The sequence below is a fragment of the Podarcis cretensis genome (assembly GCF_951804945.1).
Source record: "Podarcis cretensis genome assembly, chromosome: 2".
NCBI lineage: Eukaryota > Metazoa > Chordata > Lepidosauria > Squamata > Lacertidae > Podarcis > Podarcis cretensis.
In genome coordinates, this window is record NC_137171.1 from 44,085,462 (window position 1) to 44,111,379 (window position 25,918).

A 25,918-nucleotide genomic window follows, 5' to 3' on the forward strand; every position below is an offset into this window, starting at 1 on the left:
TTGCTTGGTATGAGTATCAGATATACTGCTATGTAATTTACAGGTCGAGCCCTTGCAGTCTTCCATAAAAAAGGGGGTTACCATATGTCACCGAAACAGCAGCATGTAGGAATTCAGCAACAGGGACAAGGAAGCAGGGCACTGCTTTAGTGGGCCACGATTCCAGTGGATCATACCTGCCAATTGTCGTTGAGCTCCTTCACCTGCTGCTGCAGCTCCCGAAAGGATTTCATAGCCTCAGACTCCCGCACTTTCATAGCCTTCAGCTCTTCCTGAAGGCGGGCCACATTGTTTTCATCCGGAAGCAAGCTATTCTTCTGCCGAGGGAAGAGGGTTTGTGATATTGTTGAAGCATTTCAACCCACTCTGGTGCCCAAAAGTCCAAAATTCTGAAGAGTGCAATCAGGAAAACCAGACCTCTTTAAATATCACGCATGCTACCTAGAGTCCCAGGATGAATATACCCAATAAGTTCTGATGAGTTTTGTGAGGATGAATCTCACCCAAAATCGCTTTTTTCCTGCTATCTTTCCTGTGACAACAATTTCTCCTGAATGCATCTTGATCATGATAAAATCCGTATTTAAACTGCCCTTGAAAAGTGCGGTTTTCAACAGTTTTTCTGCAGAAACTACTGATGCAACCTCAAGGTGTATATTCAGAAAGGAAGACAAATCATAGAAGAGCAAACAAGAAAAGGTAATCTCTTGACTTTTCCTTGCTGAGACTGATAAGTGTAAATTCACCCCCCCCCCATAATACAATCTTCATCAACATGAGCATTGCAGAGAGGTCTGTATCAAGCTTTTGGGAGCTCAGGCCCTACTAGCCTAGGTTGCTTTCTAAAACATGCATGTTTCATGCTAGTCCTTTTAGCCAATGTACCTTCTCCATGTCCAGCACTTTGTCCTGCATCTCTTTAAGTGCACTCAGGGTCTCAGACTCCCGCAAACGTGACTGTTCCAGCTCTGTTTCCAGGTGACTCACAAACTCCTCAGAGTAGCGGGGATTTCCCTGCAAACAGGATGAGAAACGTTGATAAAACCAGAGTGGCTGGGACAACCCAGTTGGATGGGTGAGGTACAAGTAATATAGTATTATTATTATTACTACTGCTACTAGTTCCTAGATGTTGCAACCATCCATAAGCCTTCAGGTAACAAATGCCATCTTCAATGTTTTCTACAGTTTTTACTGCAGTGGTTGAGCGTGTTTACCAAAATGCACTTGTAGGGGGCAGAAAAGTAGGCAGGGAGATGTTTAACAGTCTGCCACTGACCCTCCCCTCATGTCAAATTTGGCCCATGAGGCAGCTCCTGAAAAGAGATCTGGCCTGTGGAGCCAAAAAGATTCCCTCCCTCTGCACTAGGAAGACAAAGGTATATTTACTCAGTGGACATTCATGTGTTTATTAATGTTCTTAGTGACCAAAAATATGGCAAAACTAATTTTTAAAAACCCATGAATTTGAGTGCATTGAATTCTCTGTGCTATTAGGAAGAGAGAGAGAGAGAGAGAGAGAGAGAGAGAGAGAGAAGAAATAGGGGCTACTCTGTACTTCTTGGGCCAGGAAAACCACCAACACCAAACCAGTTCACCGTACTTTTCGCTCTATAAGACGCACCAGACCACAAGACGCACCTAGTTTTTGGAGGAGGAAAACAAGAAAAAAAATATTCTGAATCTCAGAAGCCAGAACAGCAAGAGGGATTGCTGCGCAGTGAAAGCAGCAATCCCTCTTGCTGCTCTGGCTTCTGGGATAGCTGCGCAGCCTGCATTTGCTCCATAAGACACACAAACATTTCCCCTTACTTTTTAGGAGGGAAAAAGTGAGTCTTATAGAGCAAAGAATACGGTACTTGTACCTCTTTAATTTCACCCCCTCCCCGTGCCCCGGACTGTTTCATTTGTGATGCCCATCACCTGCTGTTCCTGCAATTGCCGAATAGTGCTTTGAGCCTTCTGCAAATTCTCGGTTGCTGAACTGCACTGTTGCTTAACCACTGCCAGTTCTCGCTTGATGATGTAGTTCTCTTCAGCCTCCTGTGCGCGGGTAACTTGGCCCTGAAAAACGAGACGAGAAGCTATTATCTCAAGAGAAACACACCCACGTGTCATTTCTCTGTGGGATTCCAATTGAGGATGTGCACTCTCCTCCACTGCATCACTATGAGAGGCAATTCCATGTCCCAGGAGTCCCTTAGTTCTGGGGAAAGTATTATCACCCCCAGCCCTCAGCTAAAGTGTGCAAGGTGATCTTGAGATGATGTATGAAATCAAGCAGGTATCCAAATGAGGAAATGTTGTAACAATGGGTGTCTGGGTACATGTGCGATCTGGTCATGATAAAGAGACAAAGTTTCTAAATACCCCAAATGACAATGCCCGAAAACAGCTGGCCATGGAACTGAATGGAAGGGAGGCTACCCTCAACTTAATCTTAAAAGGCACCCAGGACCTGGTGCAAGATGTTAGTGTTGATGAGCCAACTGGGAACTGTGACCAGTGTTATCAAATTCGACGTAGATGTAAGTGGGACATTGCCAGCAAAGTCCAACAGTTACATTTGACTTCAAAAAAGGAAAATTCTCAAAAATGAGAAAACTGCCGTTCAGCTTCCTTTTTACCAGTCAAAAGGGTCAAATCTCTCAAAGATGCTTGCAAGTTCTTCAAAACTATGACAGAAGCCCATTTAGAATGTATAGGAAGGCATTAGAGGCAAGAAGTCTTCCTTCAGAAAATGAAAGTCCTGCCCAAATGTGAAGAGCAAAAAGCAGCATGAACTTTGATAAAATAAAATAAAAAATAAAATAAAATAAAATAAAATAAAAATAATTTATTATTTATACTCCGCCCATCTGCCTGTGTTTCCCCAGTCACTCTGGGCGGCTCCCAATAGAATAATAATAATAATAATAATAATGTGATAAAATATAAAACATTAAAAACTTCCCTGAACAGGGAAATGCAAAGAAATGCAAGCAGACAACAAGGGATGCAAAAAAAGAAAAGTTTGCAAAGCACATCACTAAAAACATTAAGACCAACAAAAAAATTGAATACATAAAAAGCAGGAAACTGGGAGACAGTTGGATCTTTAAATGATGGGGGAAATCAAAGGAGTGATAAAAGAAGAAAGTGAGATTGCGGAGGAGCTGAATAAATTCCTTGCATCTGTCTTCATTGCAGAAAATGCAGGGCAGATCCCTGCACCTGAACTGAAGCAAACTGGTGAGAAGAGGTGAAGCTCTAGGCATCACTGACAAATTAAAACCAAACAAATCACCAAGTCCCATTGGTAACCACCCGAGAGTTCTTGAAGAATCCTTCAAACAAAAAATATATGGCTTGTCCCCAAGATCAGTCTTGTATGGAAGAGTATAAATTGGCCACTCTAACACCATTTTTTTAAAAAAGGAGTCCAGGATGGATCTGAGAAATTAATGGCTAGTTGAGCTCTCTACCTTTGACAGGTCATTTTGGCAGGTCAGCAACGCAGCTACTCCCAGCGGCACTGATCAGCACAGACAGCAAGCTTTGCTTGCCAAGGAACAATCAGGAGAGCACTTTAAAGCTCCTCATCTTTACCGCCCCACACCTGACATCACATATAGGGCAAGAGGGTGTGGTTTAGTGGAAAATAGCCTTCTTGGCAGAATTAGGACTGTTGCTGTTGTTCTTTAGGCTGCAGTTTTCCTGTCTCACTAACCTTTTAAAGTCCTTTGACAGTATCAATAAACATTTGGATAGGTGTGACCCAGTCAACCGTACGTACTTAGTCTGAGAAAAAGCATTTGATAAAAGTCCCTCACTGAAGACTCCTGAGCCTAGCAGTCATGGGGTAAGAAGAGAGGTCATTTTATGGATCAGTTATCTGGTTAACGAACAGGAATCAGAGAGTTGGGGGAAATGGACAGTTCTCACAAAGGAAGGATGTAAGAAGTGGAGTCCTACAAGGATCAGTATTGAGACTTGCCCTGGTAGACGGCCCAGTGAAAATGCAGACTTTGTGTGCGGCAAATGTGAAAAGGGCAAATTCCATATTAAGGAGCAGGGAGCTTCATAATGCCCTTATACAAATCTGTGATGTGACCGCACTTAGAATACTGTGTACAGTTCTAGACACCACATCTCAAAAGTTATTTAGAACTGAAAAAATTTCAAAAACGAACAACCAAAATGATGATGAGACTGAAACAACTCCCTTGGGGAAAAGCTTACAACTTTTAGGGGATTTTAGTTTTGAAAATATGGCAAGTTAGGTGTGACATGACAAAGTTATATAAAATTATGCACACAGAGTGGCTAGAGATACGTCTCTGCCTGTCACATAGAATACCAAAACCCAACACCATCTAATGAAGCTGAATGTCAAAAGATTCTAGAGAGACAAAAGGAAGTATTTTTCTCACAGTACATAGTTTACAACCACAACATATAGTAATGGCCTTCAATTCAGATGGTTTTGAAAGAGGTTTAGACATATTTGCGAAGGATAAAGTTATTAACGGCTACTAGCTATGGTGTCTGGATTGCTTCTAGTATTGGACACAGCACTTTTCCGAATGCTGCTGTGTGCATGCTCTGTTTGTGGCCTTCTCATAGGCATTTGGTTGGCCACTGTCAGAACAAGATGCTGGACTAGATGGGTCTTTGGTCTCATCCAGCAGGGTTCTTCTTAAGAGTTTTTTTTTGGGTTTTTTTAAGTGGTAAGCAGGGTAGCATTAATTACCATACTGGCATCCCAAAGCATTGCTCCAGCGCTAGCCATACAGAAAAAGGATTGTGCATGTAGGTTTTGCTCCCATTTTTATTTCACTTGGTTGACTAAGGAGTGCACCAGTCTTTTAGTGCTACATGTGGTTAAGTCCATATGACATCACAAGGTATATGAAGGGGGGCTGCTCCTTTGAAAGCAATCCTATGTAAAACCTTTGCATGTGTGCAAAGCTAAGCTATCGCTTTACTGAAAAGGCTAAGCTAGAATCCATCTCTCTGACACCAAGTGCTTTGAATTGGAAGACTTTGATACATATGGTGCATTAAAAGGGCAATGCCCTGAAGGCATCTAGCCCAGAAATGCTATCATGCTTCTCATTCCAGTTGTGCAACACTGCCCCCCAAAAGACTTCCAGCTCCCCCAAATCTACACAAGGCCCATTTAATACAACCCCCAGATCTACATGCTCTGAAAGGGCCTGTTATGTTACAGAAAGAAGGTTCTGTACTCTTAGATTCTGCTTGGGAGGCACAGCCTGCAGCAAGGGTTGGGGAGGGCCAAAGAATTTCACGGTTTTCTAGGTGCAACTGTAAAGAGATGTGTGCCTTATTAGTTAAAAATTGTAATTCCTAGAAACTGTAATATTTATATGCCTTATGTCACCATAAGATGTGAAAACATAATGTTCCAGGAATTTGTCTTTACACAGAGCCTGTGCCATCAGCCATATTGTGTATACAAGGAACAGATGTCCAGTCATCGAAAGCAATTCGCAAATTCAGAGAATACCTGTGGGCAGAGGCAGGAAACCAATTAGGGGAAACCACAAAGCTCACCTTCTGCCCTTGAGAGGTATCTGTGACTTGCCCATGGACTAGGGGGGAAATGGGCTTCATAGACTGAGGGAATGTGAGCCTCCTTCCTCTTTCCAAGCCTACTACTGTCAGCCTCAACACCACACTAGCTTTTCTTCTCTGAATAATACCATCTGCATTCATCATGGTTCCTCCCCACCCCAAGTCTTTTCCGGCTGGCAAAGATCTTAAGCAGGTCCTCCATCAGACTTAATTAAGAACCACTTGGTGAGTGTCTGGGACCCATTAGAAGCACTACAGTGTCTGTCTCTAATTGGAAGCACTGTGTGCTTTTGCAAAATAGTTACCCTTAGCTATACATCAATGTGTGTGCCGATGAAAGAAATACACAGTAAGAAAAACACAATGAGATAGCTGCCCTCAGAAGCTAGAAGCTCAGGTGTGGTGACCCAGGAGGTCATTTTCTTTTTTAAATAATTTTTATTAACTGGCCAATCAAATCAAATCAAATCAAATCACATCACATAAATTCCGAATTACAAAGCCGAATTTTAAATTTTGTTGAGGGGACCCATATTTCAAGATCCAAAGGGGGATTCTGATCATCTTCTTGCTACTGCGTTAATGTCCAAATCAGTCCAAAGTTCATAATTCTATCCAGTCTTATCTTGCTGTTTCCACATCTTGTTCGTATATTTTCTCTTTTTTCTTTATGATCTCTTCTGATAATCTCCTTAAGCCGATAAACACCAATAATAATCCTGTGTGAATTTTTCCGTTCGTCCAATCCTCAAATCGAGTTGGTTTCCATATATCATCGCATTCATAGATAACATCGCTCTTTCCATCATTAATCACAGAACTGTCATTCTTAAGTCCCTCTGAGGAGTTTCACCCACAATATAAAAACAGCTCTATTTCTCTATTTCTCTTCCCAGACTTAAGTCCTCCGACAGAACTTCCCAATATGGTGACGGTATTTTTAACTGCGTCATTCCAAAGCCCTTATCCATACCACGCTCTTCTTAAAACATGCTTTGGTTAGAAAGTTTATCTCCACACAGACGTAAATCCACAGCTTAAGTCCTTCAAACGACATTTCTGACTTATGAGGGGGGCGGATTCTTGTTTAATCACATAGAGGAAAGAAAGGAAAGTTTTTTCCCCTCCCCCATCCAGTCCCTTTGCCATACCGAGTCTTGGTGTATCTTCATCTGATTGATTCTTGTTCCTCCGACTCATCTTTTTTATCAGAGATCTCTTCTGTTAGCAGTCTTTACTCCCCCTCCTTCCTTGAAATATGTGCATTCGCTTCATCCTAATCATTTCTTTTGAAGTTATGCAGCTAGAGGCACGGATCAGAGGCAGCGTCAAGGAGCGCCGAAATCCACAGGAGGGCATTCTGCTTAGTGCCCCCATCCCCACAAATTTGGGGGTGGTATAGGGCACAGCAGGCAAGGGCAGCCCCCCCCCCCAATCCTGGGGGTGGGGGTGGGGAGGCTATTTACTCCCATCACAGCCTCCAAATTACCTCGTGTGGGTCGGAGAGATCTTATTGTCAGCCATCTTCTGATGCGCCCCTAGTGGCCCCTCCCAGGAGGTCATTTTCTTTGGCAGTTGTGGAATTCCCTCCCCCACAATAGTGTGTCTGGCAACTTCACTGTAGTTGTTGGTGAATACAGAAGATGTGCCTCTTCCCCCTGGCCTTTGACACTCAAGAGATATTTTGGGCCCCACACAATTTCTGTGACTGTAAATTGTGGTATTGAAACAGGCAGACGTGGGGGGGGGGAGGTTAGCTTTGAGAGGTCTTTTAGAAAAGATCTCCCCACCACCCCTTTTAGTGCCATTTTGTTGTTGTTGTTGAACAGTTGGCTCTGTCCTACTTTATTTCATGATTAATTTCTGCAATGAGAGAGGGGTGGAGATGTCTATAGACATCTAAGTCTGGGCCAGAAGCAATAATATGGGAAGATATATGAAAAGACTGACAGACAAATTAAGAACTTATTGAGCTAAATTGCAGGTACACATGTAAGGAAGCTGGGGTATGATGAAGTCATAGACAGGGCTGTCCTTTTTGTGCTTTCTTGCACTAACAGGACGAGAAGCAGTATCCACAGTTGCCTGGGGATTTGTGTTTTACATATCATGCCAATACCTCCCAACTTCAAGCAGTGCTGCCAGTACTAAAATCTAACAGAGCTGTAAAAGATTCTGATTCCCATGAAAAACAGAGTTCAAGCCTAATCCTGTTTTTTGACCCTAAGCAAAACTTTATTCAGTGGCATGTAGCATCAAGTAACTGAACAGGATTAGTTTAGAATAAGGGTTAAACAGGCTGTCCAAGGATCGTTAACGCTGAACAGCTGAATACTTCCTATTTGTACAGCACAAGAAAGGACCCATGACAGCAATAAGAACACTGATGAAGAAAAACAGTAAGTAATCTTATTGGGAAAGATTGGTGTTCTTAGAAAATAGGAGGTCCTTCCCTTTGATCGGAGCTCTTCCCCGTGGAAGTCTGAGTGTGGCATTCTCACAAGACAAGCGCAGTCAGATTCTACACCGACAGATGTGCCATCACTTTATTTATTGAATGGGCTGCATCATTTGTCAGTATTGGTGTTGGTTGTGCCACTTCCACAATCAAATGCCAGACCTTGTTTGCAACCTCTGAGTTTGCCTAGTATTTGGGGCATATACTAAGCTTCCCCATATATGTATCTCAGTGCAAGGAAAGAAGTGTTGTACCCCAGGGAGGGTTTGTATGAGTTGCCAAGAGGAGTCCTGTAGTATAAGCAAGTCAAGGTGATGTTAAGTCATCCAAATAATCTACCTTACAATTCTAAATAGACAATACAACTCTTACTTAATTAGCAAAAGTATTTTGTTCAAAAGTAGCTCAGCGTTAAACACTAGTTGGAACTAATTTGCTATAACCGCTTTGCCAACAAGGTGCACTCCAGATGTTTTGGTCTATTATGGCCATCAACTCTAGCTATACTGGCTGGAGCTAATGGAAATTTAACGCAAAACATCTGGAGGTGTTGGTGAAGACTGTGTTATTAAGAACCTCATTTTTCAGAATCCTGAAGGTTTTATTCCCGTGCATTTCCACACAAAACTCAGAAGAATGTTTAGCTAAGAGCAGTTTTAATGATTTTGGCCCCTACTCCTCCTTGCAGCTATAGTTTATATATTGATGTCTTGGAAGAAAATTCATCCACATATTAAAAAGATAACCATGGAGAAACTTCCAATATCCACATCTACAGCCCATTCAGAAAGCTTCCAACGGAACCCCCTGCAGCTTTAATAAACCCTTATTTCTTCTAGGACTTTGCAGAATAAAGAATGATGGGCATTCACACTGAAGACATGTAATTTCCTATGGAAGCAGTATCTCCATAAAGAAAGTAGTCTGCATGCTGTTTCCCATATAGACGTGATATCTATGTAAGAAATTAGATATCAAGGATACTGCAGAAAATGTTTTTATGTGCCGTGATTTTCACACAAGAGAGGTGTTGCAGTGTCATGGTTCTTCCTCTGACACTTCCCTCACCCACCCACAACAAGTAGTTGAGGGCTACAGTTTTTAAGTCTCTACAGCACTGTATCCTAAAACCAGGTAAGTCAGCCAGAGCATTGTTAATTTTGAATCTGCTAAAATAATAATAATAACTGATCTGCTAAGACCCAGAAACTTTCAGCCAGTTTAAGTCAGCATCGTTCTAGCTAAAAGCCAATCAAAACAGTGATGTAGAAAGCTACGGCTTCAGAGCTCACATCCTTAGCTGCATAAAACAGGAAGGATTGTAGCATCATTAATATCACATGATCTAATGGATGCAACTTAAGAGTCCCCCTTTAAAGAATGTTACGGGTGATTCAAGATCAACTCTTGAATTCAAGATTCAAGAGTTAGGCTGAACTCTTCTGGGTGGAAGTGCCAAGTAAACCCAAACACAAAGATAAGGCTGCAAGTGGTTTTTCTGTCCTGGAATGTAATGTTACACCAAGAGGAGAATTAGAAATAAAAAAAGGTTGTACCATACCTGGATCAATCTATCTGCCAAAGCAGCACTCTCCTACAGACTCAGAAGAGGGAGATCCAGACAAGGAAGGAAAGATGAAGGAAAGAAAAAGATACAAAAGCAAGGTCACACACGCACTCTATAGCTAGAAGCACAGAAGAAAAAAGATAAAGAACCCAACAGAGCCCAAGTAGAGAACTTCCATTCCAGAACAGTGTCCAATCTGCAGCGTGACACTTCCCTTTATGGAGAAAGCAAGGCACATTTTATGCATGTGCTTTGTGCCTATCCACAGGGGAAGGCAAACAGATATGGATTCCCTCAAGAAAATCTTGTCTTGCATTAACTTCGCTTCAATCCTGCAAATGCTGCAGCGGCCTGTCATTTTATTGCCCATTAGGTCGATGGAAGAGATCTTATTTTAGGAGTCAAACTTGTGTGTTGCCCAGTCTCCAATTAGCCAGACTCCCTGGAGTTGCTGGCTCTGGGCAAGTCTCCAAGATCTCTGTTAACAGTACATCAAAACGGGGCCAAATAACTTCTATATTTTTCATGTAAAACTTTAATATTTAGCACAAAATAAGGTCATCTGAGGTATATGGCACAGCATAGCTGAAAAACAATGAAAGGTTCAATTGCCGCACAGTGAAGTCCCAATAGCAGGCTTGGAGTGTCCAGAATATAATAAAAGTTGCTTCTGTTTTAAGTTATCATCCAAGCTGAAGTTTTTTGGGCTAATCATGTGTCTGCAGCTCCTGCAGTTTACTTTTTCCATCTTAAAGAGTGCAGGCAGCAGATCACCAAGGTTTTGCCGCTTCTTCATTACCAGCAAAGGTTGTGAGAGAGCTGAGTAACACTGCTTCGGACATATATTACTCCCTACCCTCCTGAAATAAAAACACCCCCAGCAGTCTCTGTGAAGGTACGCAGCAGAGACTAATGGCTAGCGCCCTGAGTAGAGTCCACAGTCAACTGGGACAGTCGGTTGTGTAAGGCCTCGTTTTTGGTGGCCAAACTAGTCTGGAAGCGGAGGAAGTGAATTTTCATGCGGCCGGGTACTCTCCTCACCTTCTCCAGGGTCTCAATTCGCTGTTTCAGAAGACGGTTCTCAGAACGGAGCCTCTGCAAGCGAGATCAAAGTCAACATGCATTCTAATCTGTAAGAATCAGCTTTTGTTAAGAGATGGCCAGCATGCAGAAATTATGCTGAAATCCTGAACACCGAGCTAGAGCCATCTGTACAACCAGCTGATTGAATAACCAGGAAGCAAGCATTACACCAGAGAGAGTGAGAGAGAGACAGATCTTAAAGTTCAGTAAGAAAGGAATGCTTAAAAAAAACCTAAGGTACACTGAATGACACAAAAGGAGCCAAGGTACGTGAGCACTTGAACTTTTGCCTGAAGTTCAAGTGTTTCTATAACAGCAGAGGACACAGTAGAAAGAATGCAAGCCCTGCAGCAGACAGAAGGACCAATATACCAAGGGTACAAGGCACTGCTATGAAACAGCAAAACCATCTATGTGATCTGACCATTGGACAACACTGCACACCCTTAGGATAACAGTGTCTTGAGGCCTTGCACTGGAAGAACAAAGTAAGTTGACTTGCTTTTTTGGGAAAGGAAGCATGGGGAACGCCCATGTTTTTGTTCTATATGTTGCCATATGTGCAAGACAAGTGCAGGAACGTACAGGGGAGGGAGGTAAGGAGGCAGCTTACCTTGATTTCAATCTGCTCTTCCATCTCTCTGTTTTTGATTGCAGTGTATTCCTTCTCTAGTCTGCAACACAGGCAAAATACAGTTCACCCTGATTCTCCCTACAGAACGCCAGCGCTCTGGAGATGCTGTGAGAGACAAGCTTGATACGATAGCAGCACATCTGTGCATTTAACGCCTGATCTGCCCCCATCACACTGAAAGAAGTCTATTTGGGTTAGAATTTAAAGAACATGGGTAATAGGCTTATGGGTAATAGGAGTTTAATCTTTCCCATGCTTGCCAGTTAATTAACTGGCACTGCCTGCCTTGGTCTATTTTCTCCAAGCTAGGCTCATTTCTGGTACAAAAGTCTGGGCAATGAATTGTAAGAAGCTGAGCAGCCTGTGAGGTTAAGCTGACTTCACCAGGATGCCCTTTTCTGCTCCTTATACCAGATCCCAAGCCCTGTTTTCTATGCAAAAATCAGATTTGCTACAGTTGCACCCAATCTGGCTGCTAGAGAAGCCAAGGACTGGAATAGCTAACCATCCATGCTGGACAAACACAACTCCAAAGTCTCCCGGGTCACACTTCATGATTACGAAGTGACACAAGGCTGCCTGCAGTATTTGTCGCACGATCAGGAGACTTTTAAACTTCCAATTAAGTCAATAAGGAATTCAAACCGCTGACCTTCTGATCGGCAAGCCCAAGGGGTTCAGTGGTTTAGACCACAGCACCACCCACATCCCTTGTTTACCATGGATGTCCTTTAAATCATGTGATTTTTGTGGGTGTTCTTCGTAAGCTTAAAGTAGGATGATCAAACCCATTGAAAAGGACAAGCCACAGAGAGGTTTCTTGGTGGATAACCATCAGTATTTTCATTGCAAATTCCAATTCTCCACATACACTTACTGCCGGTTAGAACTTGGTATCTTAGCAATTAGTGAGAGCACCATATTTTAGAAGCATGGCGCAGGAAGAGTTTCCGATCAGATTTAGTCTCCCTGTTTGAACTTTTGTTACAAACAATGGTTCCAAGTTCTCTCTCCCTTCCCATTAATGTTTAAAGACTCTGCCAAATTATACAGCCAACATAGTTGGAATGGGCTTAGGGCAGGAATGGGAGTTTATTTTTGACTGGGTCAATTTGCTTAACTTGCACTTTAATTATGTTAATGTGTGATTGTAAAGGGATTGTTAAAATCCATGAAGTGCACAAGGAAAGTAATAAACACACATAAGATGGAGTTAATTCTGGACAGCAGGGGCAACATCCAACATAATGCTGTGCGAGTGGATTCCTCCTTCCGCTCCTCCGCCCTGCAGCCTCCTGAATGTCCCAAATCCTGCCTCCAGGGGTCTTCCAGCCCTCAAAAGTATATTTGGTGGGTGTGCAGAGGGCTGTGTAGGGGAGAAGAGGAAAGGGAAGTCCCATTGGGCAGATAGAAGTCTGCTAATGTGTGGGCACAGCAGGGTCACCCCAGGTCTTGTGAGCTGAGGGAGATAAACACCCATAAGAAAAGCCAACAAAATTAGGTGCTACTGTGTCCAAGTTTCAGCAACAGTCCATGACCACTTCTCACAAACACTATCTGGTGAAAAGGCCCCTTTTACGTGCCACCAATCATAACAGAAAACCCTGCTTCTGGCAATAAAAATTCCTCCAAGAGAAATTCCTTTGATATACAGTGGTACCTCGGGTTAAGTACTTAATTCGTTCCGGAGGTCCGTTCTTAACCTGAAACTGTTCTTAAGCTGAAGCACCACTTTAGCTAATGGGGCCTCTCGGTGCTGCCGTGCCACCGGAGCACAATTTCTGTTCTCATCCTGAAGCAAAGTTCTTAACCCGAGGTAATATTTCTGGGTTAGCAGAGTATGTAACCTGAAGCATATGTAACCTGAAGCGTATGTAACCCGAGGTACAACTGTAGTTGTTCAGGAGACTTCCCACATCAACCTACACAGCTTTCCAAAGAAAGTGACAAAAGACACTTATGTATGAGATATATGATAAAGTAATACTTACCGCTTCATTTTCTTAGGGTTGTATTTGACCTGGTAAGCCTTAAAGATCAGCTTATCAGGACAGTTTTCAAACTGATGAGGAATCACCTTCTGGAAATACTGTGAAAAAGGCAAGACTGAAGTCAGAATGCGCCTAGGATGCATTCCCTGGTCAGCAAACCTGCTTCTAACGTCCAGCTTAATTATATCTACTCCTTCCCAGAAAGCTAAGACAGAGGGAGTGGCCAGTCTTTGGAATGCCTCTTGTGATGTAACACTTCCAAGTGCTGCTCACTTGAATTTTACCTCTTGAGAATCACACAATGTAGCATTACAGTCTGCAATGGAAGGGGGGGGGAGCACTCCTGACCACATTCGTTTTAGTGCATTAAAAGCACTTTTAAAACTTTAACTCTTTCCCACCTCAAGGCACATGTGCAACACACCAAACACACAGGGCAGGTCTCAAAACAGGCTGCCTATAGGCTCCATCCTTTGCTATAAGATAGCTCATAGGTGTTTGACAGCACCTCCTAAAACAGCGTTGAAGCAGCAATGGAAATGCCACCTTCAATCACTGCTGCTGTCACCAGTTGGGGTGAGGCCCTCCTCTGCCCTCACAGAGGCCCCCAGTGCCAACTTCCGTGTGAGAAGTGCCAGGACTACCTTCTCTGGTGTGCATGTGTGCCGTATTATCAACTGTCCCCGATTAGACCACTTGACGTGACAGGAATGACAAGAAGCTGGCAGATTCCAGCTAGGCCCCATTCTCTATGGCCAACTTCTAGGAAGGCTGGGTCACTGGGCTATTTTTAAGGATCTGCCAAGGCCTGCTTTTTAAACTGTGAGCAGCCTGTTCCCATCCAAGCTGATCACTGTGAGAACCTTGTAACATTAATCATTTGGTGACCAATATTTCTGTTTTCAGTCCCTATCCCCCCCTCCCCATTTGTGAGTGCCTTTTTAGACTGCAAGCCTGAAGGCAGGGATTATGCTGTTTTTACTGATTTGCAAGCCACTCTGGGTGATTTTCCAGCTAAAGAGCATAGTATAAAGGCCTTGAATAAGATGTATTCCATGTTATGGGAAAACTGGGTTGACCTGCAGTGGAGATTAAATCTGGTATAGACAGACTAGATTCATTTCAGGAGAAGAATGTGTTTAACACAAATCTCACAGTGAAAATATTACAAATGGGATAGGTCCTGGCCATATACTTAAAACGTTTTTATGCAACCCGTCAGCTGAAATTGCTCGCAAGCTCCTTCTGCAAGGGTGAAGAACCAGGATCAGCTTTCAGAAGATTTGACCCTTCAAAGTTGTGAGTCAACACAATTTAGATTGATTTTTACTGCCATTTTTGTTTCTGTAATTTTTCAGCAATTTTTTCTGGCATTATGTCTTTAGCCCTAAAGGCTTAAACTTTGTAAGTTCAACCTTGCAATTTGCCACCCAGTTGGGTGGATAGTACTTACCCCAAATGCAAGCCCACCCTTCCTAGTGCTAGCTAATCCTGCATATGACTTCCAATACCTATCACAGTGGGACATTGTCTTTCTCCACCTGTGGCAGTTCTAGTCTCTGCCCTCTTAAGTCTCAAAACCAGGAATACTCAAAGCAACTTCTAAAGTTTGGTTTCCTTACTTTCCTTTTAGAATTACTTTAGGAAAAGCAGGAGCAATATAGATATTTGAATGGCCAGAGTAAGAACGTATACTCTCCCTCTCGCCTCAATATTTCAACACTAATGGTATTAGCAACTGCAATAAAGCAACAAAAGGTCCCAACTCTGCTGCACTCAGTAACAGCGCAATCCCAACCATGTCTCCTCAGAATTATTTCCTACTGAGTTCAAGGACATTTGCTGCCAGTTAAGTGGGCTTAGGATTGCAGCCCAAGGTATTTTCTTGTGATACTTCTCTTCCTCACTTGGTAGATTCCAAACGCCAACATACACCGGTATCTTAAAAGGGCTTTCATATTACAAGAAAGGACATTCCAACTAAACATCAGGAAGAACTTTCTGACAGCAAGAGCTGTTCAACAGTGAAATGGACTCCCTCAGAAGGTGGTGGATTCTCCTTCATTGGAGGTTTTTAAGCAGAGGTTGGATGGCCATCTGCCATGGGTGCTTTAGTTGAGATTCCTACAGGTGGTTGCACTGGAGGACCCTATGGATCCCTTCAAACCCTACCACACTCTGGTTCTATTATTGTTCTTCTACCACTCTATGATTCTATTATTACAGACATGTTACTCAGACAGCATCCCATTTGGAATGCTTACATAGTACCACAAAAGACTGAGAAGCATTCAAAGCTGCCCCCTGGAATGCAAGTGGGCATTGAGACTCTGGTCAGGCCTTGAGCAGGCCGTATGCCCCTGCAAGCAGCTTCTAGATCCCAACAGCTGATAGTGGAAACACGTTGACTGGCTCATCACATAAATCAAACTGCAGAAGAATAGGGAGCTGCCAGAATTTGGGCCGTGAGCCATTGCTCTCAGGCTGAAATGGCTAGGGTTTAGGATGTTCCAAAGATGACTGATGTGTCAGTTCTCAACCAGCCCCCCACTTCCATTTCCCCTTCATGTCTTTCTCCCCCATACGGGTATCCGAATGAGAGACAGAAACTAGCAAGTCTACCTCTAGTCCTACAGTTCACCGTAGAGCTGACCTGTGACATCCCCTCCATGTCCAGTTGCATCAGTTCAGCCTGGTTGAATTGCAGAAGAGCCATCCCCACACGGAAGACTATTTCCAATCCCTGTAAGAAGTCAGCAGAAGTTAGATGGGCTCCACCCCAAAAATGGAGTTTCCCATGGTTCGGAGTAAGCCCATGGAGTAATTGAGGAATAAGCCACATTTCCTATGAAGTGGAAATGCAAATGAGATTAGAAGATATCCAACAGTTTCCAACCCCTGATAAAATCATCAATCCGCTTGAGCACATCATCCAGAGAATGTGTTGGCTCATCTATTGCCAGGTTAGGCCAAGAGAGCTCAGAATTGAACACGACTTAACAACTTGCTTAAGCAGCAGCGGGCATATGGATGCTAGCACATTTGCACAAGTATAAATGAACACATTTACAGAATTCTGTGACAAATGGAGCTGAGATAATACTTTGATGTCTTTAAAGGGGGATTAGACAAATTCATGGAGGATAAGGCTATTAACGGCTGCTAATAATTTTGGCTATATACTACCTCAAGGATCACAGGCAGTAGGCCTCTGTATACCTGTTGCTAGGGAACAGTAGAGGGGGAGGGTTTGTTTCCCATTTCCTCCCCGTTGTGAACTTTCCATTAGGTATCTGATTGGCCACTGCAGGAAACAGGATGGAGCAGATAAGGCCTTTGGTCTGATCCTGCAGGGCTCTTCTTACAGCATTTGAAGACACTTTGTTTAAAGGGATGTTCTGTAATCTGCAATATTTTGAAGAGCTGGTGTTTGGCTACAACACCTTTTTTATGTAAGCTGTGTCACTTTTAAACATAATATCATTCAGATACTTCCTTACACAGACCTGGGCTAGTGGCGTAGGAGAGATGGACACAGTGTACATTATTATTATTATTATTATTATTAATTATCACTTATACACCATCCTATACCCAGAGGTTTCAGGGTGGTTCACAAGAAGACAACAACTTCCTTGTAGTTTTGTGGACTTCCTGGGCACGGGTCAGTTTCTGACAGTAGATGAGAATGCTGAAAGTAACATGTTTATTTCTGGTTGATTCAACATAACACTAAGTACCGTATTGACCCGAATATAAGCCACACCTGAATATAAGCCGCACCTTTAAAATTCAAAGGGGGGAAAAAAGACAATACCCAAATATAAGCCGCTCCCTTAAAATTCCGCAGGCACTCACACCCGTTCCGTTTTACCATATGTCTGTTTCAGCAGCAATATCGTAAAAGCCAATTTTTTTAAGGTCGCAAATTTAAGCCACACTTTAATTTTCCATGGTTGGAATTTGGAAAAAAAAGTGGGCCTTATATTCAGGCCAATACGATAATTCCTTGTATGGATGGAATGGCTTCCATTTCCACAACAGGAACTCCCCCACCCCGCTTCCCCACATGTGCTCCCTAAGTTTATTCTGAGGGTCCCCCCCTCGATAGATTTAGGGACAGTACAGGGCGCACACACCCATTGCGCAAGCAGAAGCTATTGCAGTGGCAGGGATTTCGTTGAATACCACTCTTTGATCCAGGTTTTTTCCTAAAATGTTTAGAATCTTACACTGTGTCTTTACACAATCCACATTTCATAGCACACAGCAGCCTAGAGCAATGTTATTTCTAAAATCAGCCATTAATTCTTCCTCGATATATGCAGACTTGTTGTGATATGTCACATTTAACAGGTCATGCTCTCACTGCTGCTCCTCCTGTCTTTCTGTAGCCCTGTGTCATTCCCTACCCCCTTCACATTTTTATATCGAATGCTTTACCTCGTACATGAAGATGTCAAACACTCGAGTGGCCACAGGCAGAGGAAAGGTGGTAAGGAAGAGGGTAAGAAACCAGGATGATGCATACATAGAGGTAAGGAAGCTTTGAGAACGGAAGTGGATATTCAGTTCAGGCAGCTGCTCCTGAAGAGACACAGAACACAGCTCTTAATCAAGAGGAATAACAGCAAGTCTTGAGCATCACAGTTGGATTCCCCAGAGTCAGGACACTGGATTCTCAAAGGCAGGGCCTCACGTATAGTAATTAGCATCCTTAACCTTATTGCCCTAAAATAATAAAGCTGATGTACTTGAGACTGCTACAGGACTTTTAGGAGGCAGGAGGGAAGTAATGCACAGTCTGACAACTTGTAACCTTAGAAGCTTCATTATGCACAACAAATGCAGTCTTTTTTACCTGCAGCATGTACTCAAACTGGTAGATGCAGAGCCCTAGCTCAGCCATAGTGGGTTTAAAGAGCTCCCGTAATCTGTACTCTTGCATCAGACGTACAAACACACAGAACGCCTCTTCTTCAGGCATCTAGAAATGAGACAAGATGCTTGCATAAGCTTCTTCAAAGTGATTCTGTATCAAAAGGAAATTATGACACACAAGACTGGTATCACCACAGATTCCCCCCCCCCCCCCATTTTAAAAAAAAATAAAGAATGCAACAGGGAAAGGTGATACCAATAGCAGAACATATACTTTGCTTGCACAAGATGTCAGTTTCAATCCCTTGCACCTCCAGTTAAATAGGGCCTAGGGAGCAGAAGTGGGCAAGATGCTTGCCTTTGGAATGCTCTTGCAAATCAATGTAGACAACACTGCATTAGATGGATCCATTATCTGTTTGTATGTTCAACAGGTAACCGCCACGTTGCCACAAAAGTATTCAAGAAAAATATTCTATCTACTGTATTCACAGAGTCAATATTTGTGCAAGTAACACAAATCTTAAGTGCATTCAGTATGAATAACTTCAATTAACTGGATATGGGAACACATTGTAGAATTGTTCTTCTTTTGTACACTGCATTAGGGCTTCTCAGCAGGATACTGCTGTTCTTGTTGTATTATAATGGATACTTCTAGTGCCTAAACTAGTATTAGTTTTCATTTGCAGCAATAAATTGATGTGTTCTCAAAAATGGATTTTTCAGTGATGCTTCTTCTAAATCAGATATCCCCATTTTATAGTGACATATGCATAACACTCTACCCATCACTGTTTAAAGTAATGGCAACTTGTTTTGTTTTGAAGCACTTGAAATTCCATATGGTTTTTCATTACTAAAGTTGATGAATAGGCTTCCACTCTTGTATTGACGACATTAGTACAAAGGGGTGACAGCGGGATATCAAAAAGATGCCTTGAAAGCCCAGCTCCTAGTCCAAACACAGGCCCAACAGTGAATGTAAATGAAAAAAATATCTTCATTCATTGTGTTTATTCTAGATTACATTCCTCCAGCCTGGGCCAGGAAAAAACCACATTTGTAGGACTTACCCTACAATGAATTTCGAAATTCCTAGGCACAAGCATTACTATAGGTGCCTGAAGATTTTTTAGGCCTGCTTCTAGCTCCGCCTTTCCCAACCCTGGCTCCCAGATGCTGTTGGATTACAAGCCCCATCTTCCACAGACAGCATGGCCAATTGTCATGGATGATAGGAGCTGTAGCTCAACAAAATGTGGGGATCCAAGGTGGGGAAAGGCTGTCTAGCTGAAACCATTTGGAAATATGAAAAGCTTTAATAAAGTAGAGTCATATAAGAGAATGTTTCCTTCTACTAAAGTAGCTATTTTAACAATGTAGTCAAACCCAGTTAAAATTTGTGTTTGGCACTGACCAATGCTAAGGTGCAAGCAACTAGATTTATAACCTGTTTTAATATTTTGCAAGGTACTGAACTGTTCCATAAGCTCCCAAGTAAAGATGAACACAGGTTCAGGCCAGACATCTACTCCCATGTTGCACAAACCTGCATCAGAAGCAGTCCAACGATGAACGCACTGCCTTGGCAGTACCCAACCTCACGGTCTACTAGAGAGTAAGCCTGAAAGAAAAGCAAACCTTAAGCAACAGTTGGTCCAGATTATCACAAAATACAACCATCAAATGCGCAAAGGGATTTGAAGCACAATTAAAACACACAACTATGAGGCAGAGTTTTGAAACAACTTGTTCAACCACACACAGAATTTTCTTAATGCAGGAAAGTTTCCAATATCAGCAGTGGGAAAGGGAGGGGAACTGGGAAGGATCCAGACCATGTCATTCAAGTCACTGCTTAATACACACAAGGAGAATGACAGAAAATATTTCTACAAATGTTTCTGCAATCATGCTACAAATGAAGATTAAAATGAGGACCTTAATACAATTAAAATTCAAATAATTGTTGTTGTTTTGAAAAAAGGAACTAAATGAAGAGATGTATACCTTTAAGTACTTAAGAACAGTGCTTTGTTCCCCACAACACACAGAACACATTTTTTAAAAAGATTAGCTGAAGCTCCTGGCTGGGAATTTCCCTTCTTTCTAAGGTACTCAGGATGTGCCCCCTGCATTTCTTTCTGGGAAGTTGGGAATTTATTGAATTGGCTTAGCTTCAGCATCTGCCCAACTCTTCCTCTTTATACAGCAGGTTAAGCATTTGTCTTTCCAGACTGTAGTTCAGCTGCAATCCTTGTGTCAACTACAAAGCCAACTGGGAAGGAGGAATGCATAGCTAAGCTTTCCCAATAGCACAATGTAGTTACATCAAAGAGCAATGTGCAGAAACACCTCCATCTCAGGAATAGCTACATATCTTATATTCTCCTGAGAAGTCAACAAAATTTTGCCTCTGGCAGTCAATTATGTGTGGTCATCAGTGACTCTCGTACCAATAGATGAGTCACTTCTAAAGTAACAGATGAATCACTTCACACCATCCAAAAATGGGAAAAGAACAAAAGGGACTGCCTATTTCCTTCTCCAATGTCTGGCATGAAGCAAGACAGACATCCTCAAGTTCTCTCCATGTGTAGAGGACTCAGTGGAGGGCAAGGGACTTCTCTCCCATGTCTGGCACAGTGACAGCCCTTCTGAAGTTTTCTGTAATTTGCAAAGGCCTGGGTTCTAAGATGGGGTGGTCTGTGGTGTGTGTGGCTTTGTCAACTGGCTTTCTTAATTCCTGCTTCCCACAATGCATATCCTGCTAGAGGTTGGTTCTCTTTACCACCACACTTTTATTTATGGCTTTATTACGTAGCTGAAATTTTTAAATTGTATTTAAGTTTTAATTTCCCAAAGTCTGGACACAAACAAACTGGATATCACAGTGTGTTTTCTGCTAGGCAGAACCTAGGGCTGTTCAGCAGATTGATGTCAGCCACAAGCCATAAAATTATTTGCTACAAAAAAACGGCATTAGAAAGGTCTGCAAAGAAATAAACACCCCATTCCCCACTGTGGAAGTCAAGCAACTCCTTTAGAAACTATCCATGGCTGGTATATTTCATCATACTGAGAGCTGAAGGAGCATCAGTTCTTATCAAGGCTGTCTCAGGACAATTTCTAGATATAAAAAGGAGAATAATTCAAGTACCCTAATATAAAAGCTGTATCCAGGGATTCAGGATCCATGGGACAAGGCCCATGTAATTTAAGGGGCAGAGAAACTAGCATGTATTATGGTACCAAGATTTTACAGAGCAGATGAAAGTAGTGCATAGATACCACACATTTTGTCTTATGAATTATGAATGCTAATACCCAAACTCTAGGCAGCTAGAAGTCTTCCTTTGATGTGCAGGTTAAGCCACTTTGTAAAGTTCAATTCATGAAATGCCTGAATAACAAAGGCTCAGACTTCTGGAGCATCAAGCACTGAATATTGATTTCTAAAGCAATTTCATTAGGGAGATTCCAACTTGCCTTCATAACATTGAAGAGGACCTCTTGGCCCAGACTGTCCTGTCCCTTAAAAAACTCGTGCTCTGGGTATGTCCGGGCAATATCCCTCCTGATCAGCTTTTCACAAGGAGAAGACATCTTTAACAACTCTGAATACTGATTCTTCACTGGCATGTCAGTGGCACTGCACAGAAGTTGCCAAACAATGGCTCGGAAGTGGTGGGGAATTCCTTTCCTTATGAGCTCCTAAAGTGGGGGGGGGGGGGGAGAGAGAAACAAAGTATGAGAAACCCCAAGTGACATTTGTGAAGTAGGACTCCCAAGCCCAAATCCTGTCCACAGTTCTGCTCAATAATAAGGAGGCTGCATATTTTAAACCTTTGGACGCAAAGCAATTACCTCATGATCACAGCATATTGGAATAAGTCGGCTTGGTAGGAGAGAAGGGAGTGCATGAAAAAAAAATTAAGTTTTCAAAGCTGTAACCAAAATTCTATTGGCAGAGAATTTCTGTTTACTATCTAGTTCTCTGTTTGGAACTATTAACTGATTGCACCATAATTTTTTATGCATTCTTTGCAAATTACCATGTACATCAGTGGCATTGTATAAATAAAACTTTCCTTCCCTCCAATACCTTGTCTCTGATAAATTCTGCTCCCCTCAAACAACCACAGACACATGATTACTTACGCATTAGCCCACAACTGTGATGTAAGTGTGTACAATTGTGAAAAGGATTACAGAGTTTATGCAATCACACTTGTGTTATTATAATTAAAAGTATTCATTAGATGCATTACTTACAAATGAGACAACACAGTATGAACATTAAAAGCAATTGTCACAAGCCAACCAATAAAAGGCTAAAACACATATCACTTCTTGTTTTTACAATACTTCTTGTGAGAGAAGGAGGAGTATTCATGCGCCGTCATGGGTATTGCCCATCACCAGAGCAGACTCCCTCACCTTGAGCAGTTTTCCCTTCTTTTTCCGCCATTCTTCCCATTCATTTACAATCCTCCCCCACAAGATCCAGGTATCCTCCTCAAGATGGCTCAAGTTGGATGAGGCAGAAGAGCTCGAGACCAAAGAGGACCCACTATTCCTTCGCGAGCCATTCATGGAGCGCAAGGATTTGGAATCTGCTTCCAGAAGCCTGGGAAAATGACAGGCTGTTAGTAGCATCCCTACCAGCAACACAATCAGGTTACACCTTCAGAGCTACGCAAGTGCATCAACATCTAACTAAGTTACCACAAAAGTAGGACTCCTCAGTTACACTTGGTATGCACAGAACTTCCAGTTGAACTAAGCTGAAATGCTTTTGCCCACAAGCTTTTTGACATGCCAGCCCTTCTAGCAGCATACAAAGCATCTCCAAAGGTAAAACAACTACAAACATATCACATGAAACACAGCAAAGTTTGTCTGCTGGTGGAGTCTGTAACACAGGGGTTGGCAAGCTTACCAAACAATGGGCAGGCCCACCTTCCGTCCGCCGGAGGATGGGCTGGAGCATGTGTGCACACGTGCTCTTCCGGGTCGCTTCTCCGTCCCGCACGCGTGCACACATGCTATTTCCGGCGCAAATCCAGGTCAGAGGAGCGCCTGTGCACATGCGCACAGGTGCCATAAACCTAGAAGTCATTCCCCGTGCTACGCCACACCAGTAAGAGCGGGCAGTGGGAGAACAAAGCACATTCCTCAACAGAGCCCAATTTATCGATTAAGATCTCAGGCAGTAAGAATCAAGAATGATAAGAAAACCTCTCCGTGTCTATGGTACATCTCGGCTTCACCCAATTTCTATTTTAAATAAAGGTATAATTTATATCCAAATGCAAGACCAGAGAATAAAGACAAATTGAATTCTGTTACTTTCACAAATCATTTTCAATGAAATCCCCTACTAGATTATTCTACCCTTCAACTTGGTAAGCACCTGAAGCCTTTAGCCAAAATCACATCACCGTTTTTAAAACAGATTTAGAAACACGAAGGGCAATATAATTCCTATAAATATTAAGAAAACCTTGTTCATTATACACAGCTCAGCAGAATTTGATTCCTTAGGCAGCTATAAAGGACTTATGCTTACTCATCAACAAGGTGTTCTCAGTTTTCTACTTTACTAATTCTCAATCCCAAGTGAAGCAGCCATGCTAAAACAGTCTGGTAAACAAAACAGCTTTTAGATTAGGAAAAGAGCTGTTATACATTAGTTCAAAGAGATATGTATTTCAAAGAAACAGCCAGACACAAGTTACCAAGAAATCTTTGCCTGTTCAATTCAACATTTGTCACTTTCCATTACAGGTTCTCTGGCTGTCATGATCATTTGATGTTCGGATGCCACCACATGGCCATTTAGAAATCAAGCAGGGCATTCAGTAAAAGGAAGCTACCATAGAGCTACTGAAAGTAGCAAATCTACAGTTGTTTATATGATATGAGCAGCTGTCAAATCCAGGCAAATCAAAAAACAGAAAGGCAATGCCAAAACAGAGCTCTAACTGCCTGTCTACCCAGTCTAACATACACTGCTTGGATACTTGGGCAAAACTTCTGTCTCTAAAAGGAATGGAGCCTGACCTAGACAATGACATCTGAACAATGAAATCCAACATGCACTCAGGTCACTGACTGCTACATGGGAGAACATGTGCTTTGCTGGAAAGAGGAATACTGCACTCAGTCCTTATTCAAATGGAGAAACAGTGGAAAGTCGGCTAATTCTAGTGTCCCAGCAAGTTATTCCACCTGGCCTCTGATTTTTAGAGGTTCTAAAGTCCAACATGGTAGAAAGCCTAAGACTGAAATGCTGCCCTAATGATCTATGCAGCATCTTATTTTTAATATCCAGTTCATGTGCTTACAAACGAATAGTTCATTTGTATATATGGTTCATGTAGGGATGCTGAAGGAATGTCAGTGATCTGATCTACGCCTCGCAAACAAAATCATGGGTCAGAGGAGTTCTGCCTCTGAATCTGGACCACCCAATAAAGCCCTACAAGGTGGTCTGAGTAGGACATATATTTTTATATATATAAAAAACCCTCCAAGAGCTGCTTAGAGCAGCAAACAATCACGCCAGTTGCCATGCAAGTTGAAAACATGGCTACCAATGGCCCCAGGATTGATGAGATGTGTGTGTGTGTCAGTTGCTTCCAGAGACACTGTGTGAGAATAAAACATGGTTGAACAATGCAAAAGGCATGCTGCTTGGACCACTAAAATGTAGGTTGGAGAAAGAAAGAAAGTTTTGTGCAGATTACCTTTTAAAAAACATGTATGCAGGAACGGGACAGGTGGGGAGTGATAGGGGGTTCCATGTGATCAGAACTAGGCTGATCCCTAAGCTAAAGTAACCTGTCAAAGGGAAAAAGGAAATTCTGGCAGGGAACGATGGCATATGCAACACTTGAGAATGTACAGGCTAACTTGCCCGTACAGTATGGCTCAAGTTATTCGTTCAGTAATAGCAATGATTGAATGAACAGAAAAAGGTGACAACTGCATTTATCAAGGTCCAAGAGTATCTCTCATTTGGTAGCACTGAGCTATACACTATATGGGCTTTATACTCAAGAAAGCATTTAAAAATATGTATTCATGTACAGCATTCCCAACTAGAAGGATTGGTTTCTCAGCTTTAATACTCGCATTGATAACTTTTTTAACCAACCCAGTGTGTATGCATACTATATCCAAGTTCAGCTCACTTCACTCAACTTACCTGTTTTGTTCTTCAAGCTTTGCCAATAGCTCCAACTCATCTGGGCTCAGATTCTCGGAATCGGACGTGGGGGAGCATGCAGGCATGGAGTTGACGGAGGAGAGTCCTTCATGGGAAGAAGAGTCTGGGCTGATGGCCGGACTTGCCATCTCAGGCAGTTTGAGAGTAGCGGGGATGTCCATTAAAAAAGTATTCAGAAACAGTTTCAGGAAGGTCAAAGTATCACCTGAAAGGAAGGGGGGAAACCACATTTTTCAGAGCAACAGTCCTTTTTGCTTATATAGACTGATGTCAATATAAAGAACGACCTTTATAGGTCTAGTTCTACACTGTTCAAAGGCATTTGGTTGGATGTGGCTAAGGCTCTAACAGGCCATTGTATTCAAAACCGGGCATTTCAAGAAGAGTGCAGAGATTATTAATTTCCGGCTCTACAAGAAGATGACGACTGAATTTTTAACTCTAGGTGGTAGTTCAAGAGATGAACTTTTAAAAGATGTAGGAGTACTGT

General features: G+C 42.4%; 2 protein-coding genes across 7 annotated transcripts in view; one reads left to right on the top strand and one right to left on the bottom strand.

The window, feature by feature from the left end:
* Positions 1 to 1,901, top strand: part of LOC307210287 (transforming growth factor beta receptor type 3-like) — a 30,555-nt gene extending 28,654 nt beyond the window's left edge. The window contains exon 19 of the transcript XR_013835934.1: positions 1,594 to 1,901. The gene's annotated coding sequence lies outside the window, so the exon portion shown is untranslated. The remainder of the gene's footprint in view (positions 1 to 1,593) is intronic.
* EVI5L (ecotropic viral integration site 5 like) overlaps positions 1 to 25,918 on the bottom strand; it is a 50,642-nt gene that overhangs the window by 10,374 nt on the left and 14,350 nt on the right. For 3 of the 6 annotated variants that reach the window (XM_079965977.1, XM_079965981.1, XM_079965978.1), the window contains exons 2-15: positions 25,408 to 25,633; positions 22,635 to 22,824; positions 21,684 to 21,908; positions 19,744 to 19,818; positions 18,172 to 18,297; positions 17,754 to 17,897; positions 15,964 to 16,053; positions 13,311 to 13,408; positions 11,299 to 11,359; positions 10,644 to 10,697; positions 9,597 to 9,629; positions 1,924 to 2,064; positions 886 to 1,014; positions 177 to 317 (exon numbers count right to left, since the gene is read on the bottom strand). In XM_079965977.1, coding sequence (XP_079822103.1) covers positions 177 to 317; positions 886 to 1,014; positions 1,924 to 2,064; positions 9,597 to 9,629; positions 10,644 to 10,697; positions 11,299 to 11,359; positions 13,311 to 13,408; positions 15,964 to 16,053; positions 17,754 to 17,897; positions 18,172 to 18,297; positions 19,744 to 19,818; positions 21,684 to 21,908; positions 22,635 to 22,824; positions 25,408 to 25,589 — 1,689 coding nt within the window. In that variant the 5' untranslated portion in view covers positions 25,590 to 25,633. The remainder of the gene's footprint in view (positions 1 to 176; positions 318 to 885; positions 1,015 to 1,923; positions 2,065 to 9,596; positions 9,630 to 10,643; positions 10,698 to 11,298; positions 11,360 to 13,310; positions 13,409 to 15,963; positions 16,054 to 17,753; positions 17,898 to 18,171; positions 18,298 to 19,743; positions 19,819 to 21,683; positions 21,909 to 22,634; positions 22,825 to 25,407; positions 25,634 to 25,918) is intronic. The other 3 variants (XM_079965979.1, XM_079965982.1, XM_079965980.1) reach the window with 2 other exon arrangements.